General features: G+C 44.7%; 2 protein-coding genes across 15 annotated transcripts in view; one reads left to right on the top strand and one right to left on the bottom strand.

The window, feature by feature from the left end:
• LOC142887829 (potassium channel subfamily T member 1-like) overlaps positions 1-17,144 on the top strand; it is a 63,941-nt gene that overhangs the window by 19,643 nt on the left and 27,154 nt on the right. For 10 of the 12 annotated variants that reach the window (XM_076025702.1, XM_076025711.1, XM_076025710.1 and 7 more), the window contains one exon: positions 16,558-16,637. In XM_076025702.1, coding sequence (XP_075881817.1) covers positions 16,558-16,637 — 80 coding nt within the window. Of the gene's footprint in view, positions 1-8,004; positions 8,044-16,557; positions 16,638-17,144 lie in introns of all 12 variants that reach the window. The other 2 variants (XM_076025706.1, XM_076025712.1) reach the window with 1 other exon arrangement.
• On the bottom strand, positions 12,981-15,519 carry LOC142887833 (protein tyrosine phosphatase type IVA 2-like). Of its 3 annotated transcripts, none has more exons than XM_076025715.1 (5): positions 15,269-15,519; positions 15,070-15,162; positions 14,323-14,513; positions 13,372-13,446; positions 12,981-13,211 (listed from the first exon to the last, which is right to left on the bottom strand). In XM_076025715.1, the coding sequence occupies exons 1-5, from the start codon at positions 15,362-15,364 to the stop codon at positions 13,100-13,102; spliced, it is 567 nt and encodes a 188-aa protein (XP_075881830.1). In that variant the 5' UTR covers positions 15,365-15,519; the 3' UTR covers positions 12,981-13,099. The 3 variants fall into 3 exon arrangements, with proteins under 3 accessions (XP_075881830.1, XP_075881829.1, XP_075881831.1); XM_076025714.1 differs by having other exon boundaries at positions 14,323-14,488; XM_076025716.1 differs by having other exon boundaries at positions 14,323-14,453; positions 15,269-15,517.

The raw sequence follows: 17,144 nt of genomic DNA, 5'->3' as shown, positions 1-17,144 counted from the left end.
CGAGGGTGGAGATGTTGACGCTAAGATTGTAAAGGGCTGATTGATGCTGAAACGATGCTCATCGGCCACAGAGCACCAGATGGAGTGAGTCTTATAGATTTATCTCAGGGATCCATCCGGTAAAGAGCCCATACAAACCTCTTCTAAAAGGAAAGCAAACTTTGGAGAGTGACATTAGTCTATCTCATTGACCCAGACCAATCCGATTTGTTACTGCATGATATTAGCAGTTTGCAGCGATGCATTCATTGGGTTCAGAGTAAATCAAATCACTTTGGCAGTATGTTTTAGTCTAGTGCCAGACTTCCTCCACGCTTTTTGAGAGAGCCGCTGAACAGATTGCCAGCCAACTTCGAACTTATGCATAGTGGTAGATGATTGGTTGTGGAATTGGCAGAAAATGTTTGACTGATTGAGGATGGAAGAAATCTGAGTGATCCCACTGCAGTCCAAAGTTAGAGTACAACCTTGGGGACTGACACTGGCAGTTCATTACTGGAAGGAAGTAGAGTATTGATAGTGACTCTACTCCTATGCCAGACTGTTTGCTCCTAAAGCACAGTACCTGGATTTAGCCAGAACGTAATGAATTTGTTGGCCAGTTGCCCGTAGCAACCGGGTTTGGACCGCTGTCAATGTTTTAGCGGGTTTATTTGCTTTACTTTGGCAAATTAGTTCCAGAAAATTGAAGAATTTCCGGTGTTTTCTGCAGCCTCACCAGTTGCTGTCAGAATGTAAACAAGCTTATCCCATTGTGGGAAGTGAGCAGTGCCACATTTGTGTATGGTTGCCTAGGCAATAAGAGGATGTGTCAGGAGTAGTAAACAAATCAATACTCTGGCCTGGTGGTAGAACACGGCCCAGGGAGACTTTGTTCCTGTCGCGGTAGGATTCTTTGCGCAGCACTGACAATCAAACACTAAAGAAACGTATGTCATTATTCTAGTGTAAAAAAGAATATATATATATATAGAAATGAAACTTGGAGCGCCTTCAGCAACAGAGAGATGGGGCATCTTTTAAGCCCACAGTGTGGTCAAATACATTGGACGCACACAGATTGATTTTGGCTTCACGCAGCCTCGCCGCCACATTGCTTCGCTGAGAAAAATCTGCTTGTGGAACGGGCATTTGGTTTAGTCTGTTGGTGTGCTATGAATCTGAATTTTTAGAGCCCAGTGGGATCTGAGTCATATTTTTTATCCAGGCTACACCAGTACTTTACACTGACAGAGCTGGGTTTTGAATTGGGTGAAAGCCAGCAGTGGAAAAGGGAGGTTGTTGTCTTGTTGCGACCCAATTGGTGTGTCCCAAATGACATACGTCTGTCTCAATCAATCCGTAATGTTTTCTGTCAATTGAATTGCGTAAAACTGTAACAAGTCACATGAGTTTAAACGGACCAAAGTGACGCTGTCAACAAGTGCAAATAGCTAGCCAACTATCCCTATGTCACTCGTATCCTGATGTAACTCTACGATGGTAAATGTGCTACTGAATTTAATTTTACTCAATCCAATAATCAATTTACCAGTGGCACTAAAATGTAGTAGAGCAGGTAAGTGACGGTTAAAAAAAAAGTTTTCACTTCCAGTAGGTACAAGCTATCAGTGCACAGTCTATATTATATCATATAAATATATATATACATATATATATATATATATATATATATATATATATATATATATATATATATATATATACATATATATATATATAGATGAGAGACTCTATAATAACACTACCTGGGTTGAAACAAGTGGACCACGCCATAGCCCTCATTTATCAACTGAGCATGTCCCACAATAATCAGTCCCCACTTCGAAGAAAAGACAGAAAGACAGAAAGAAAGAAAGAAAGAAAGAAAGAGAAAGAAAAACATCCATTTCCATCCATACTTTGCCATGTGGTTTTGGCCTGATTGTGGCGTTTCAAGGCTGAGTGAACTCCAGTGGACCTCTCCCACTCAGGCCGCTGACCACAGTCTGAATAACTGTAATCACATTACAGCCAAGGCCCCAGGCTTCAATATATAATCCACAGCATGGTAAAAATGGTTAATGGACTGCATTTATACGGCGCTTTTCCAGCACCTTCATGGTACCCTAAAGCGCTTTACAAAGGCCTTTCATTCACCCATTCACACACACATTCATACACATTCAATATATTTCCAATAGATCTGCGGCTACCCAAGATCTATATTGCATGCACAAATGAAATATTTAAACATCGGCTGGAGATGGGTCGTCCACACCCGCGCTGCTCACTGTATTGATTTCCCTTCAGACGTGCCTTTTCTGACTTGCTGTAATCCTCGCCGTTCAGGCTGCCAAAAATCACTGTTTGTTTTTGCCCTGGTTTGGTATCTGTTTTCACCCCCGCGAGGCTCTTCACACACTCCGATTGAGATTTGCCGAAACCTCAGCAGAACCCATTTTCCCCCATGAGGTTCTCCAAAAATCATTCTTTGTTTCGTTTGAACATGTTATGTTCCATCTGCAATGACTCCCGAGTGCCAAAACTTGCCTTGTGAAATCTATATATTTTTAACCTTAGTGCAATGGATATTTGCAGCATTCAGTCTAATTAGAAAGCAGAGGATCTGGGCCACAACAGGAGATACACCAGCATCCAAAAGTTCTGAGAGGGAAGCACAGCTGAGACACGATGACTTGCTCTAGCAAATGAAAGGGGTTTTCTGTCACAGATCAGTGTTTGTTTTTTGTTTTTTTTAGCTGGAGTCTTATCAAGAACTAAAACAGTGTTGCCAAAAGACTCAAGTAGCTCAAAAGTATTCCGGAGGTTCAGGGCGATTCCTACGGTCACCATCTTGTTTGACGCAGTGCAATCAGATGTGTGAAAGATATAGATTCAATGTGAGTTTGTCCTCTTTAAGGAAGGCAGAAATGTATACGAAGTAATAAAGTTGCATTGATCAGCAGCGCCAAGAATGACAACGTGAGACAGAAAGCCATTAGATATGCTCTCTGTTTGAATAAATAATGAAGTGAGGGCAGATGTACCAGAAAAAGACATTAGTATTTGCATTTACCTGCTTGCAGTTGCACCACCAGTCCTTCATCGTCATGCCTTTGATTAATCATCCATGTCTCCTTTTTATGTATTGCTTCTTTGCACTTTTACATTTACTGTTCCCAAATTAAGCTTTAGCAGTTTATAGACCTGCAACTTTTGACATTTCTTCCAACAGCTATAGACAGCGAGACCCCAAGACCCAAGCTCACTTGTTCTAGTTGACTTGGTCTTGTTTGTTTTATTTATGCTAGCCTTCATTTCCACAGCAATAAAAGCTCTCTCTTGGATTTGTGTGCTGGAGGTTTATTGGCAGCTTTTAATGAGCTTTGTGGGCCTAAATTGCAGGTTGTTCATCGGTGCTGTGCATGCAAACAGGGTGTTGTTAGCTTTTAAGAGATGTCGTTTGACAGTGTTCCCGCTGCTGTGCTTGAATATAAAACATTATAAACTTTAAGGGCTAACAAAACGACTGGAAGTCTATCCAAGTTGAAGTTAAAGGCTTTTAAATCCACAGAAATGAGTGGCTTTTTGCCTGACGGTCCCTCGGACATAATCTTATAATATGCTGCCATTTGTAGCCTTTTATCACTTGTGTCCTTAGCAGACAATACATTAGAGGTCAAGAAGAAAGTGGCGGTAAGGGTGTGATTGGTGTGAAAGTGTTTGTAGGGAAGCAAATTATCTAACAAAGATCTGAATCTTAATTATTTGCCATAAAGAAAGTAATCATCGCTCAGGAAGTATTTGGTATAATGTCAACATGTGTTGTCTTAAATAGGCAAAAAATAATAATTAAAATTAAATGTTATGACTTTCAGTAACTTGCTTACAGGATCTTAAGCACCTTTAGTGATTTGAAATTGGAGATAAAAGAGACAAAGTTTTGTTGTGTGTTGGTTTTTCCAAAACTTAGCTTAGATGAAAAGGCTGTTTGATATTGGAGAGTCAAGCATACATGTACATGGGTCTCAGTTGTTCAGTCGCTAGAGCAACCTCAGATCAGCCGAGAAGATCTCCCAAGAGAGACTGAACTCTACCTTAGCAGTGTACAAAGTTCATAAAATGTGCAACTATGTAATTGGTTAAAACAGGTGCAGAGGAAGCGTGGTTTAGACTCACTGTCCTCTGATTGGTTTCCTCTTGCTCCTTCTTGTAGCTCTGCCAATAGCAGGTGCAACGTCTGAGGAGCAGCAAAGAGAGAGAAGTAAATCCTGTCTTGCCCTTTATTGAGTTGTTTTTCCGTCTGATACCTCTTCGTGGAATCGTCTCGCTAACTTTACCGCAACTTTTGCAAGTAAATATTTTGGCCTCCTGAGTGTCTGATGCTCCAGGATGCACCTGCACGGTGCCACTAGGTTGCTTGCAGACATCCTGTTGTTCTCTCGCGAAGTGTGCTGCTCTGCAGATGCTCAAGCATGTGTGTGCTCATGCTCTGTAATATGACACTACACTCCTACTACTACTACTGCTGAAGTGTAAGTGTATTAATGCATTGCTTTGTTACATTTTTTCACCCCGCCATTTTCTTAAAGGGACAGTTTACACAAATGCATGATTTCACCCACTTGTATCTGCTTGGTTGATGGAGGCCCCGGTGAAATTTTCTCATCCACAGAATCACTGCGAAGCAAACGCATAAAAAAAAAACTCTTAACCTGTCTCTATACGGTCGTATCATATCGTACAAGTGTCCAGTCGGCAAAATAGCCACTGCAGCGTCCAAGCCAGCAAACCCCAAAACACAAACTTTGATTCTAGTGGTTTCTGTCATCTCTCTCTCTCTCTCCCTCTCTCTCTCTCTCTCTCTCTCTCTCTCTCTCTCCCACCCTTCAAAAAATGCTTTTCATCTTCTTGAACAGAGTCGCTACAACCCGCTCATGTTGCAAGTGAAGAGCAGGTTCTGTTGTCATGGTTACCTGCAGTGTTAATGTACCTGCTGAAACATTTAGATCTTTCGTTTTTTGAGTTGTTGGCTCTTTTTTCTTTTTTTTTTGTTTGCTGTTGACCTGAACTGGGTTAGGATTTAGCGTGAAGTGCTATTCTCAGGCTTGGAGAGACACTCACTGGTTCGGGCCTGAAATAGACGTTTTCTTTCCCGAGAACAGACTCGGAGGTGCAGGCGTGGGTGATGTATGTCAACACGAGTACAGCAGAGTTACGGAGGTGACCGGTATAATGGAAGATCTCGTCGTGTCTCCTTTTCCCCCGAGAGACCCCCCTCTACCACCACCACCACCACCACCTCCCTTGACCCGGTGTTGCGTTACCGTTTAAGCACTGGCACCCATCTAACATATTTTTGGAGGGGAGAACATGAGCTGCCTGTGTGGCATGGGAGAGGAAATGTTGGGGATCCACGGAACCCTCGCCCTCAGGCCATCCTGCATGTCACGGCGCTGATTAAGTGATGCGAAATTGAAAGTAAGCTTTTATCCTCGGAAGTGCTGCACAGACAGCGGGGGAAATTTGTGTCCGGCCCTCAACACTTCACGCCAAGGCACTCACTCCAGGGACGCAGCTCCGATCCAGAAGACCTCGTTCACTCACCCTGCGCTTGTGGTCTCAGCAGGTCGGCTCACGTTTTGGAATTCCGCTTCAGCTCCAGAGGGGTGAGACGCGGTTCTCTGCGAGAATATTTTTTTCCTTTTGGTTTTGCAGGCAAAGGAAGAGACACCGTGTCCGGCTTATCATTTAGAAGCTATTGGAACCAAAGGTCGCCTCTTGTTTATCTTCTCTTCTGTGATTCAGAAGACTCTTGGCGCCCTGATCACGGCTTCGTTGCCGCTGCCGCTGCTGCCGTTGACGCCGAGCTGATGATTGTTACTTCGGCGCCCTCTTTTACCCCTGAACGAACTTCGCCGGTGTCCGTCGCCCCGCGCAAAGTCACTTAGCGTGGGAATTGTTGGCGCGGTCGCTCCGTCTCTTGCTGTGCATCAGTCTGTCGAGGGTTATTATTAGGACGGTTCCGAAAAAGCTCTTTCCTTGTCATCGCTTAAAATATAGCCAAGCAACGGTCGAGTACAACCGTCCGTGATGGACATTTTAAAGTGTTTATTCAAGCCGGGAAACCTCAATCGAACAGCCGTTTGTCCCGACAGTGAGCCTTTTTGATCTCCGCCCTGCCGGAGCATCACGGCTATAAAACTGCGCTGCCATTTGGCCGTCAGCAGCAGGCACTGAGCTGGTGATTACAGCGAGTCCAGGGAGCCACAATTATCGACTGCGCTGTTGTTGACTTAAGAAAAGGTTGTGATTAATCGCAGGAATTGTACAGGTCTTCCCGTGACTTGGCCCTCTTCCTATGTTTAATGGACATCCCATTTGGCAAGAACAAACGTTTATGATTAAGCTGATGACGAGATTGTGTCAGACTTTGCATTTATATTTTTTATTTTTTGGTTGCATTATTTTCTGCTCCACTCGCAGACAGACTGGGATAGTTTCCAAATATAAAAGGGATTAACCTTTTGAACCTTTTTTCATTCTGTAATTAAATTTAATGCAAAGTAGATTATTGAAAATAAGGTTTAGCCTCCAAAAACGGCATTCTGTTTTGGAAATGTTTCCATTGGAAATGTTTAGCTTTTAAACATCTCAAAAATACATAGCAGATGGTTTCCTCAAAGGTCCCATTTTCATCCCTGTCCAAAAATCAATGGACAAAAAAAGCTTAGATTGTAGCGTAGCGTACTTGCCTTCTGTTTACTGTCTCCCGCAAAGTCACCCGGGTTTAGCTTCCTGTTAAAAACTGATGCTTTTCTGGAACGTTCCACACATTTGCAAGTGGACAAAACCAAGGTGGAAATCTCAGACAGCGGAAACTAACACTTGCCAGGCGATGGAGTCGTCATTAGCCTAAGAAGGGTGAGTGAGTGCCCTTTGTGACATCACGAGAGGCTGATTGCCAGCACGACTCTGTTCTTGGGCGGTTCGCTGGCAGCCTTTTCCAGTGACCATCTAAACATTCATATTGATATGAATGTTTAGAATTAGCATGTACTCCAAAGCTCAGCATATGTACCTTGTGAAGTTCACTGCGTCTCTAATTGACAATCCATGTGTGTGTGCGCCATCTTCTTTCATTTACTCTCCCCGCCAGGAAGGAAATTAGTTAGTCCGTCCGTGGCCCCGCGGCGCGTGCGTCAATTTATTCTGTGACAGATCCAATTACATTGTTAACCGTCTGACCCCGGCCTCATCATGATGACCCGTGTGTCTGTCCTCGCGTTCACTGTCCGGGCTGGTCTCTCCCTCCCTCCCTCCCTCTCCCTTCTGTAATATAATACACCTTTCCTTTCCCCATGTCGTGTTCAATGCTGGCAGCGGTGATGTTGATGGGGAGGGCGTGTCCACTCATCCCCATTGTGATTTGCAATCGGTGCCCCATCAAGTCAGTCAGTGAGTGAGTGAGTCAGCTGAAGCAGGCGTCCTTGTTCATCGCACAATTTCAACTCGGCGTGTGATCCATTTTCATCGCGTCCCGTGCGTGGTCCTTGCGCAACACTTTTCTTCTTCTTTTTTTTTTTTCACTCCGCCGTTTGGACGCGCCATTGGTGAACGTGTCGCCACTGATGACGCAAAATAACTGTGCAGCGGAAAAAAAACGGGCAATCGCACTCGGATCTGGATGCCTTTCAAAATGGTTTTGGCCCGGTGACGCGCGTCCTCTTCGCGCGCTGATATTTCCGGGAGAAATATCAACCGAGGTTTCGCCGCCCCAATCCCATTTTGGATCTTTCCGCCGCGCAGTTTTTGCTCTCAGATTCTCCCTTGTGCTTGTAAAAATGGCTTTACCCTGAGACTCGATGCAGGGGAACACTTCCCGAGCTGCATCGTCTTTCTCCCCTGCTTTTTCCCGACTTTGCTCTCCCCTCCCCCACCTGCTTCCTCTGCCCCCCCGCCTCCCCCCCTCCCGCTCTTTCCTAACCTGTGCTTGTCTGTGTCCATGTGTGCTGCGTCCAGGTATCAAGAGGAATACAGTATGGACTCAACCAATGCCCAGTAAGTTCCTGGCAGCATCATGGTTGCATGGCATGGAATATTTGGATCTTTCTTTTTTTCGCCAACGGCAAGACACGCCTGTCAGACTAATTGTCTTGAATTTGCCTCGGATTGGATATACATGTATTTATAATGGCTTGAGTGTAACAAGAACTTGTCGACCATCACTATTGTGCGTAAATCTGTGTGGTGGGGTAGCTGTCGCACAAAAATAACGCTTGGGCTAATCCATATACGTTTTGAGCTGCCTTTTCAACAGTTGCTGCGGTGCCACGGTGTTTACACTGATTTTGCATTTTGTTTTGTTTTTTTTTTCCCTCACATTGGATCACACGCACCGCAGGAAGTGGTGCAAAAGCAGCTTGTTTGTTCTGATCAGTCCCTTATCGGGTGTTTTTATTATTCGTCCCCTTGACTGAATGTGTCCACTGGTCCTCCACTTGGATGTCAGATCGAGGCCTTGAAGCATGAACCACGCCAGCCCGAAGTACGAAGAGCCGGAATATGAACCGGCAAACTGCTGGTTGCGATGGCGCTGAAAACTCTACTCACTGTGCACCGTGCATGCTGCAGAGTCCCTGAACATATTACCGCTGTAATTGAGTTGCATCTGGTGCAGTGTTTGGCTGCATCTGTTTTGTTTGTTTTTTTTTATTTTACCTAGCTTGCATTGAGAAGAGACACGTCGTTGACGGGTCAGAGCTGTGAATTCTACCTCTGAGCGTCACCCAGTAGCAGTTTGGAGACCCAAATATATGTTTTGAGCTTCGTCGTACGGTATCTCTGTTGTCGGAGTGGCATGTGACTCAAAAGAGCGTCAGTGTTCTTTTGTCTTTTGACATAAGAGGGTTACAGCCAATGCGAATCGTATTATCTTGCGACCGCAATGGCTTTGTTCGCCTTCACCTTCTTTGAAATGCTGATAAGATGTCCATTAAGCCTCCAAGACACTAACACGCTCGAGGAAGGAAAAAAAAAAAATGGGCCTGAAAACAGACACTTGTGTGTCGTTAGTACTCGCTGCAGCTGCCCGTGTTGCTTGCTGAGGTTTGGCCACTCAGCTGCTGTTGCTCGCAGCGAAAGTGTGATGTTTGTTGAGGGCAGCGCAGAAGCCTCGATGGGGAGAAATGGACTGAGGTCCCCCGGGGAAGTCCTGAGTGGAGAGCAATAAAACCTTCGTTTGGACTCGCACCGCTGGGATCCTCTTGTGGTCACTGGATGTTTGCAGATGATCGGGCTGACAGGGCACACTGCGCACTGCATTATGCACAGTGGCTTTTATGCTAAAAAAAAAAAAAAAAACTTCACCCGTGTCCTTGCCCTGAGGTCCCAGGTTTTAGTCAAACTGTTCGTCTCAGCAATTTTTTTCCATGGGAAAACCTATCCGTGTGCAATTTGCTGTTAAGAAAATTTCGCGGAAGACAGAGAAGCGTTGACAAAAAAAAAAAAAAAGCGGAGCAGCAGTGCACGACGTGGCACAAAAATAAGACTCCACACAACAAGTATCGATCTGACTGGGCTCACCTTCCGTTCTCACCCCACCAGTCCCATACAATTCTGTGTATTCTGACAAAAAAAAGCTGCTTTACCTTTCACCTATCCTGATACAGTACATGAAAGTCAACACATGAAAGTGTGCAATCTGGGACACAACTTTTACCTTCACAGAAAGATGCATGGGATGGTTTCTGCTCATCAACACTACTGTTCCGTGATGAGCAGTTTGGACTTGAGCTTCGTGGCTGTTTGTCCCCAGTATGGAGGCGCTTCATGCAGTCAGCTGCGGCACAGTGTGTAATGTGCACAACCAGAATGACCAAAATGGTGAAAGCAAATTCTGCTTTTAAATTCTTCAAAATCAGAAGTTACATTACACGTGGTAATTGGCAATTCATTTATTGACAGTTCTAACAAAACTTACACTGTACTTGATGTTGGGTTACAAAACTTTTTTCACTTTTGGGGGGAAAAAAAATGTTGTCAGTGGCACTTTTAAGGATTTGAGAGGGGTATTTTTGCTCCTCTCTGTCTCTATCACACGACCTTGAGTCACCCTCCTGGGATCCTTCCTTGGTATCTTTTCTATTTTTCCCCTCAGTGTAATGTCCTATTTCTCAGACAGACGTTTGACATCTTCTAGTATTCTGGAAATCGTCTCTCAGCTTTTCTGAGTTTTTCCAGCGGATAAAGCGATTTAGGGGTCCGTTTTATTTTTTCATCTCCTACCAGGACGTGAAGACACCATAATACTGCCTACGCACTGCGTTTAGGCCCTGGTATATGCGCTGCAGGAAGAAGTCTCATCTGCTCGTGCATTATAAGTGAGACGGATGATGATGGAGCTGATTTTCCCAGCTGCAAACCTCAGCGACATGGCTCAAGGAAGCTTCTTTCTCACCACTCTCATGTTAATTTGCCACTTTCCTTCGCATTGACGGTAACTCCCGGAAAAATGAATGCGCTTTTGCCCAAGTTGAGCCTGCGATGCCATTATGCTCACTCTACAATTGCTTCTTTGTGATTTAAATGGATGGCAAAAAGGAAACGTAATTGTGTGCATCTCTTGTTGTTTACTTATTTCTGCGCCACTGAGCTGACACCAACGACTCAGCCTTGATGCACGTCGACGATGCCGCCGATAATTACGCCTTCTGCCAGTCGGTCTTTGTCCTCGTGCTGGTCTTCCACCCACCCTACCATTATGCACATCGAGGAAGAGAGCGGCACCTCTGAAGCCGCACATTAGAGTGTCAGAGGTGCGTGAGAGACCTTGGCCCATGGAGCTGCTGCTTTGCATCAGCGTCTTCGAGTCATCAAGTCGAAGTTAAAAATACGATAAATCCCGAGGTGCTGCTCTCGCACTTTTTTTCTTTGCTGCTGGATAACAAGAAAAGCTCAGCAGCTTGCGAGGTCCTTGAGTGAATCACCGAGAGTCCATACAGAACAGCTGCACACCTGCATAAGGTGAAGAGGCCTTGCAAGGACCAAAATGAGAGGCACCTCCAGTGGTCCATAACAATCCAGCAGCATGAAATAGCTGAAATCCAATCTTTGTCCTGATATTTGGGTCTGCTCAACTCTATAACCACCTGTCCTCCCAGTCTTAATAATATATAACTAATGTGAACAATTAAATGAATCTATATATCTATTATATGTAACCCACTGTATATCCACATTTTAGTGACTGATAGAAACTAACAATGTACTTGTTTAACCTTCGACGCTGAAGTTCCAGTTTGTCCAATCCAATCCAATCTGCCCAGCCTGCTGAATATTTAAGCTGACCGTTTGGCAGTCGAGCGAGTGCCTTATTGATTTGCGGTGTTGATGGATTGCGGGCCACGCTGTCAGGCTGTCATGATCAAGTTTGTAAGAAGAGTTATCTGAAGCCTCAGTCTAAACCAGTTTAAATCAGGAGAGAGAGTGACAGCAGTGTCTGCAGGAGTCTGTCGTCACTCCTGGTTTTAGTGTTTCGTTTGAACGTTTTAGACATAGCGCAGCAGAGTCAAAAGGGGAAAATGTCCTTCAACCATATCAGCCTTACCACCGCATTTCCATAAACCTTTTTAGTGCACATTATGGAAAATTATAGCGTCGGAAATTTAATGGAAATGGTTCAATTCCAAACAATGCACTGAAGTCAGTAGGTAGTGATCTTTTTTCTGATGTGCAAAATGTTTGATGGAAACAGGCTTGCAGAACTGCCTCTGATGTATAGATTCAGCCGACGTGACCTGTGCTGTTTATGTGTCACCTTATTCGTTTGGTGAGAATAATAAAAAGAAAAAAAAAAAAAGACTTTCAATTTCATGTCATTGCACATATTAGAAAAATTGACAAACTCCAGTGTCTGAACAATTAATGGTGGACATGTCCGTTAGTTAGTTAATTAGGTCCTTCTCTAAAGCATGAGTGTATATGCAGCAGGCTTAATGTGCTTCCCCTGTTGTTGATCAAACCACTCCAGTTATTGTCTGCCATAAGAACTGAACCACCGGCTGCACTGCCTCAGCTTTTGACCCCGCCTCTATTTCCAGCCGGCAGCAATTGCAGGTGGCTGCGGGCGAGCCGGTTGACTATGAGGCCTGCGTGACAGCTGTGTCAATGGACACGCCGTGCGCATCGATCGGCCCGATCCGCCCAGACTTCTTTATGGGTCTTTTAACTGCTTCCCAGGCGGCAGACGGAGTATCGGCGTTGGCCTGTTTGTGTGCTTTACACGCACCGGTGACCTCAAGTGTGGCCCGCGGGGAAAATCACGGGTGTTGTCGCAGTCGTTCCTGTTCAATACCTTCTATAAGGGAAACTCGGCATGTGTGGCTCACCGAAGGAGCCTTGTCTTACATCCCCTTCCTGGCGAAGTAGCCGAAGGAGAAGAAAGCAGTGCTCGTCCTTTGGTCGTTATTCCACCTCCACCCTGAGACTTTCCATAGCTTCCCTCCCTGAAGACGCAGCTGCTGGAATTGCTGTCCCTCCTCACCGGCCATCCCCCCTTCCTCCCACCGGCCCCCTGCGAGGGAGTGGTGTGCTCGTGATGTGGGTGAAAGTGGACTGCCCTGCGGGTCCCTCCTGAAACCTCGACTCCATTAATACGCTCTCCCCATGCTCATTAGTGTCAACACGCCCCGTACATTGCAGAAGCTGCAGCCCGCACTTGTCAGAGCGACCTGCCCGAGCTTTACGGTAAAGCTTGAGTACTTGGTCGTGCCCCTCAATAGCAGCGTTCAACTTGTCGTGGTCAAAGCTTTTAAAGGCCTCGTACATTTCACCGTGAAATAACGTGAGCATTTTGATTGAAGCTGGTGTAATCCTTAATCGCTCAGAATGGGTCATTCCTCAGTTGGTATTGCAGCTGAAATGTCTTTGCCGCTGCCATTTCACTCTTTGGAGTCTAAAAATAAAGTGTTAAGAATTTTTTATTTGTTTTTTTTTGTTGTTGTTTTTTTTTCTACGCAAAAGACTTCCAAAACTTTAAAGGGAATTTTGATTTTGTTTCCTGCTCCCACATGTGATTTGGCACCAAATCTGTCCAGTCTGTGTTGGCAGTCGGCCCCTACTGTGTGCAGCAACTCTGCCCGTTGGCATCTTTGACTCGGAGGCACATTTTGGGTTTGTAGCTTTCCAGGTACTGCAGCTGCTTGGAGTTGAAGGCTCCGTGACGTTTCCTAGTGTGAAAGTTGCAGCAGTCGTTCTCACAGCAAGTGCAAATAAATTGAAATGACAATAAAAAATAAAAAAAAAGTCCTTTAAGGTTTGTCAACAATTTCAATGATTTTAAGCCAACTGCTTTAAAAGACAAAGTTGTGGATTAGAAGTTGTACTTACTGCCTTATGAAGTGAACAGCATCCTCGCATTCCATCCCACACTCGATGAGAGCCAAGGCCACCAATACAGGACCTCTAAAATGAATGAATTACCACGTTAGGGAACATGTATGAGGTAAATACTTGAGCCTCAAAACCTTCTACTCCACTATTTTGAGCAACTTTTACTTTGAACCCAGGAGGTGGAACAATAACTTGTGCATGAAATTTAGTATCAAAGGCCTTAACGCCACGTATAATGAACAAACTGCAGAAATGCAATCTGTTGAGGATGTGAACTTGAGGGGAAATAATTTGCCAAGAGTTTAACAAATTCTTCACATTCAGGTTTTGGATTCACCGACTCCTTCAAAATTGGTGCAGAGAGGAAGAGTTGAAACCTGTAGATTTGCCCCGGGGTCCCACGCTTGCCGACACTGAACCTGATGAACTGTCTGTGAGGACGTATTGTTAGCGCCAGCCATTCATTGGCAAACATCGACAGTATTCATCAGTCTTTTCTTTTACGACACTGCTGTGTTGTAACGTCTTCAGGAGATGCTATAGACCCCTGCGAGACCCGTTGTCTACCAACACCGGACATATGTTCCAGGAAGTCATTGGGAAAAGCTTGGGGCTCTTTCACAAACGTCATGGCGTCGTGGCTAAGAAAACAGAGCAGCTGCTGCCCAACCATCCCAACCGATCACAGGCACTTTACCGTGTGTTGTTTTTAAGATGGTTTTATCTTTTTTGGAATCTCGCTTCTCAGGTCATGCTCGGCGCCCAGAGACGTGGATAACAAGGCTGTTAGCCACCCGTCTCTCCGGGTGTGTAAAGGCTATAAACCTGATCATAAAAAACAGATCTAAATTGCGAATTCTGCTCCCCCTCAGGAGATAGAATTCAGTTTCCTCTTTGTTATCTCAATGAAAATTACATTTTGTGTTGCAATAATCTGCGCCCACTTACCTTCCCAGACCAGAGGTGCAGTGCACAGCCACGCAGCTGCCAGCCTCGTCTCTGAACTTCGCCTGCAGCAGGTGGAGCCAGTCCTCCACCACCTGCTCCGGGGGTCCGGAGCCATCTTCAAACGACCAATCCTGCCGGAGGGATTTACTCTCTTTAGCGCATCCGCCTGAACTGATGGACGGCAACTTTAACTTTAAAGAGCAGAGGAGGCCGAGTCACCCAAGTGTTTTCATTTATACTGCATGACAGCACTCCAACTGAACCTGCTAGACCTCTCGGAGGTTTTCTCCTTGTTTTATTGAGCGTTTCCTCATTTGGATTCTTAATTCTATCATTCTAAATCAGTGTCAACTGGTGCGGTCTCAGGTCCCCCACTTTTTTTTTTTCCTTACAGTGAAGTTGCTGCCCAAATTTATTCCACAAAAATAAAAACGCTAGGCAGTTTACCATCATGTCTAGTAAAAAAAAAAAAAATGTTTAAATTATTTCATTGAATTGTGTGTCTTGCAAATAAATGCCCATAATTTTCTTTATAGATATATTTATTCAGAAATACATTTTTTTAAAAATGGAAGAAGAAAAAAGAAAGAAAAAGGAGGGGGCTGCCCATGAAGCTGTAACCCAATCAAAACAGCTGCGCGACCCACTTTTGGGTCATGACCCACCAGTTGAGAAATGCTCTTCTAAATGAAGCTTAAGTGGAGCTCAATGGAGAAACGACGCATCTCTCTCAATACAACGTCTCACCAGAACTTGTATTCCTTCTTGTTCCAGCGGAGCCTTGTCGTAAGTCGGAGCGCACACTCTGACCAAGGTCTTTGCTCCATGCTCCTTCAGATCCTACACGTCCAAACAGATTCTTTGAATGCATTGTGATTCTGTGCCCACCTAACCCTTGCACAAGACATGAAAGAGGCCACCGGTCACTTATTAAATGGGACTTCACCTCGATAAAGCCTTCCATCTGCGTGCTGGCGGGGTTGTGTGTAAGCAGGAACCTCATACAGTCGTAGGTGATCTCCACCGGCACTCGCCTGTTCATTGTGTTTTGGTATCGCGCGCCGAACACTCAGAGGTTGTCGCATCATCGTGTGGCCGGGAGGCGTCTGGTGCGGGGCATGATGACGACGTCTGGTTCTTGCAAGTTAAAATGTCCAACACACCGTGTCTGTTTTGTAAAGTGTCGCAGCCATTCATTTACTCGTGTGCGTTATACCCAGTGGAGAATTATTACTTGGGGCCACTCGTCTTTATTGTCGCAACCGTTTGAGCTTTAATCTCGTTGCAGTATTCTGACGTTAGTCTCCGACGTTCTTCCCCTCCAAACGCTGTTGCACCGTCCTTTCAAAGCACAATAATTCTTAATCGTGTCTATCTAACTCATTGTAAGGGTCTCATCAGCACCATAGTGCTGATTGTAATTGTCTCACCGTTAAATATTATTTAGAGCTGCTGCTATCAGTTATTTTGCCGTTGATTAATTCTGAATTAATTTGTTAATCTACACGGAGACGAGTTCTAACAATGGCCAATATTTCCACCACTTGGCAGCTGTATATGCCGCAGTGGGACAATAAAGGCTCATTTTATAGATTATTTTCTTTGCTTGGTTTTTGTTTAGGTAAAAAAAAAATAATAAAAATAGGTGTGAAAATGTGAAAAGACATAAGCAGAAGAGATTTTGGTGGAAATGTCCACCCTCCTGCGTCAGCTTTTGGGTTAATGTGACCCAATTTCTCAACCGGGTCTGCTTCATCGACGCAGGTCATAAAATAGATGGGCACTGTAGGAGATTGTAATTTACGGTCAGTATACACCTTCACGCAGCCTTGACTTTCGTTTGAATTCATGCCATGCATCTTTAAAGATCTGGGATGTTGTACGAGGCAGGTTGGACGCTGCTGCTGGGCCGTGCGTCAATGTGCACACTGAGTGTCTCTGTTTTACCATGACGTCATTCTTTTAGGTTTATAGTAACTGAACAATGTCAGTTATCACCATTAGTAAGTACATGGGTCAACAACAAAAAAACACGCTAGTTCTCACATTTTGCTGTTTGTTACCTCTTGTCCTCAGTCAATGCCATGCTTATTGTGTAAAAAGCTGTTCTAACCCTAATTTTGTTTTTTGTTTTTTACAGTTCACTTTTCCAAAATACATTTCTTTTATAGTCCAAACATCTCCAATACATAATCTCAAATGCATCTTTGAGCCCATGTCACTTTTGTCTCGCAGGGTGCAGGTGGAGTTCTATGTGAATGAAAACACCTTCAAAGAGAGGCTGAAGCTCTTCTTCATCAAAAACCAAAGGTCAAGTAAGTAGAAGCCGCGGGGAGCATCGCCACCTCCCCTCCTCCACCTCCCGCCACCCCCAACCGAATGCAATGTGGTTTGGTTGGCTGATGCTCGGAGCCAAATATGAGTCTGGGAGATTGACGGTTGAATTACCTCAGGGTTTGTAATACGAGACAGGCTGGCGTTCTGCACAGCCATGTGTTTCCTGTGTGTGTGTGTGTGTGTGTGTGTGTGTGTGTGTGTGTGTGTGTGTGTGTGTGTGTGTGTGTGTGTGTGTGTGTGTGTGTGTGTGTGGCCTGCAAGGGCTGGAAAGATGCGTTCAATGGTCTTCAGTCTTTTCAAATTCAAATTTGACAGCATCTGTGAGAGAGACTCTGGTGCAGCTTTTCTAACATAAATTTGATGGATCAGTCGATGGATAAGCTTGATTTTTTTTTTTTTTTTTTTTTTAACTTCTGGAATAAGGAATGGTAGGAAAGGAAGTGTTTGTGTAAAGGAGTTTTGAATTTGGTGAAGGAGGTCAGTGC

Source organism: Nelusetta ayraudi, unplaced genomic scaffold (assembly GCF_046127955.1).
Source record: "Nelusetta ayraudi isolate G7.1 ecotype Tasmania unplaced genomic scaffold, CSIRO-AGI_Nayr_v1 ptg000018l, whole genome shotgun sequence".
Taxonomy (NCBI): domain Eukaryota; kingdom Metazoa; phylum Chordata; class Actinopteri; order Tetraodontiformes; family Monacanthidae; genus Nelusetta; species Nelusetta ayraudi.
The sequence above is the reverse complement of the archived record's forward strand: the minus strand, read 5'-3'. Positions and strand labels throughout refer to the sequence as shown.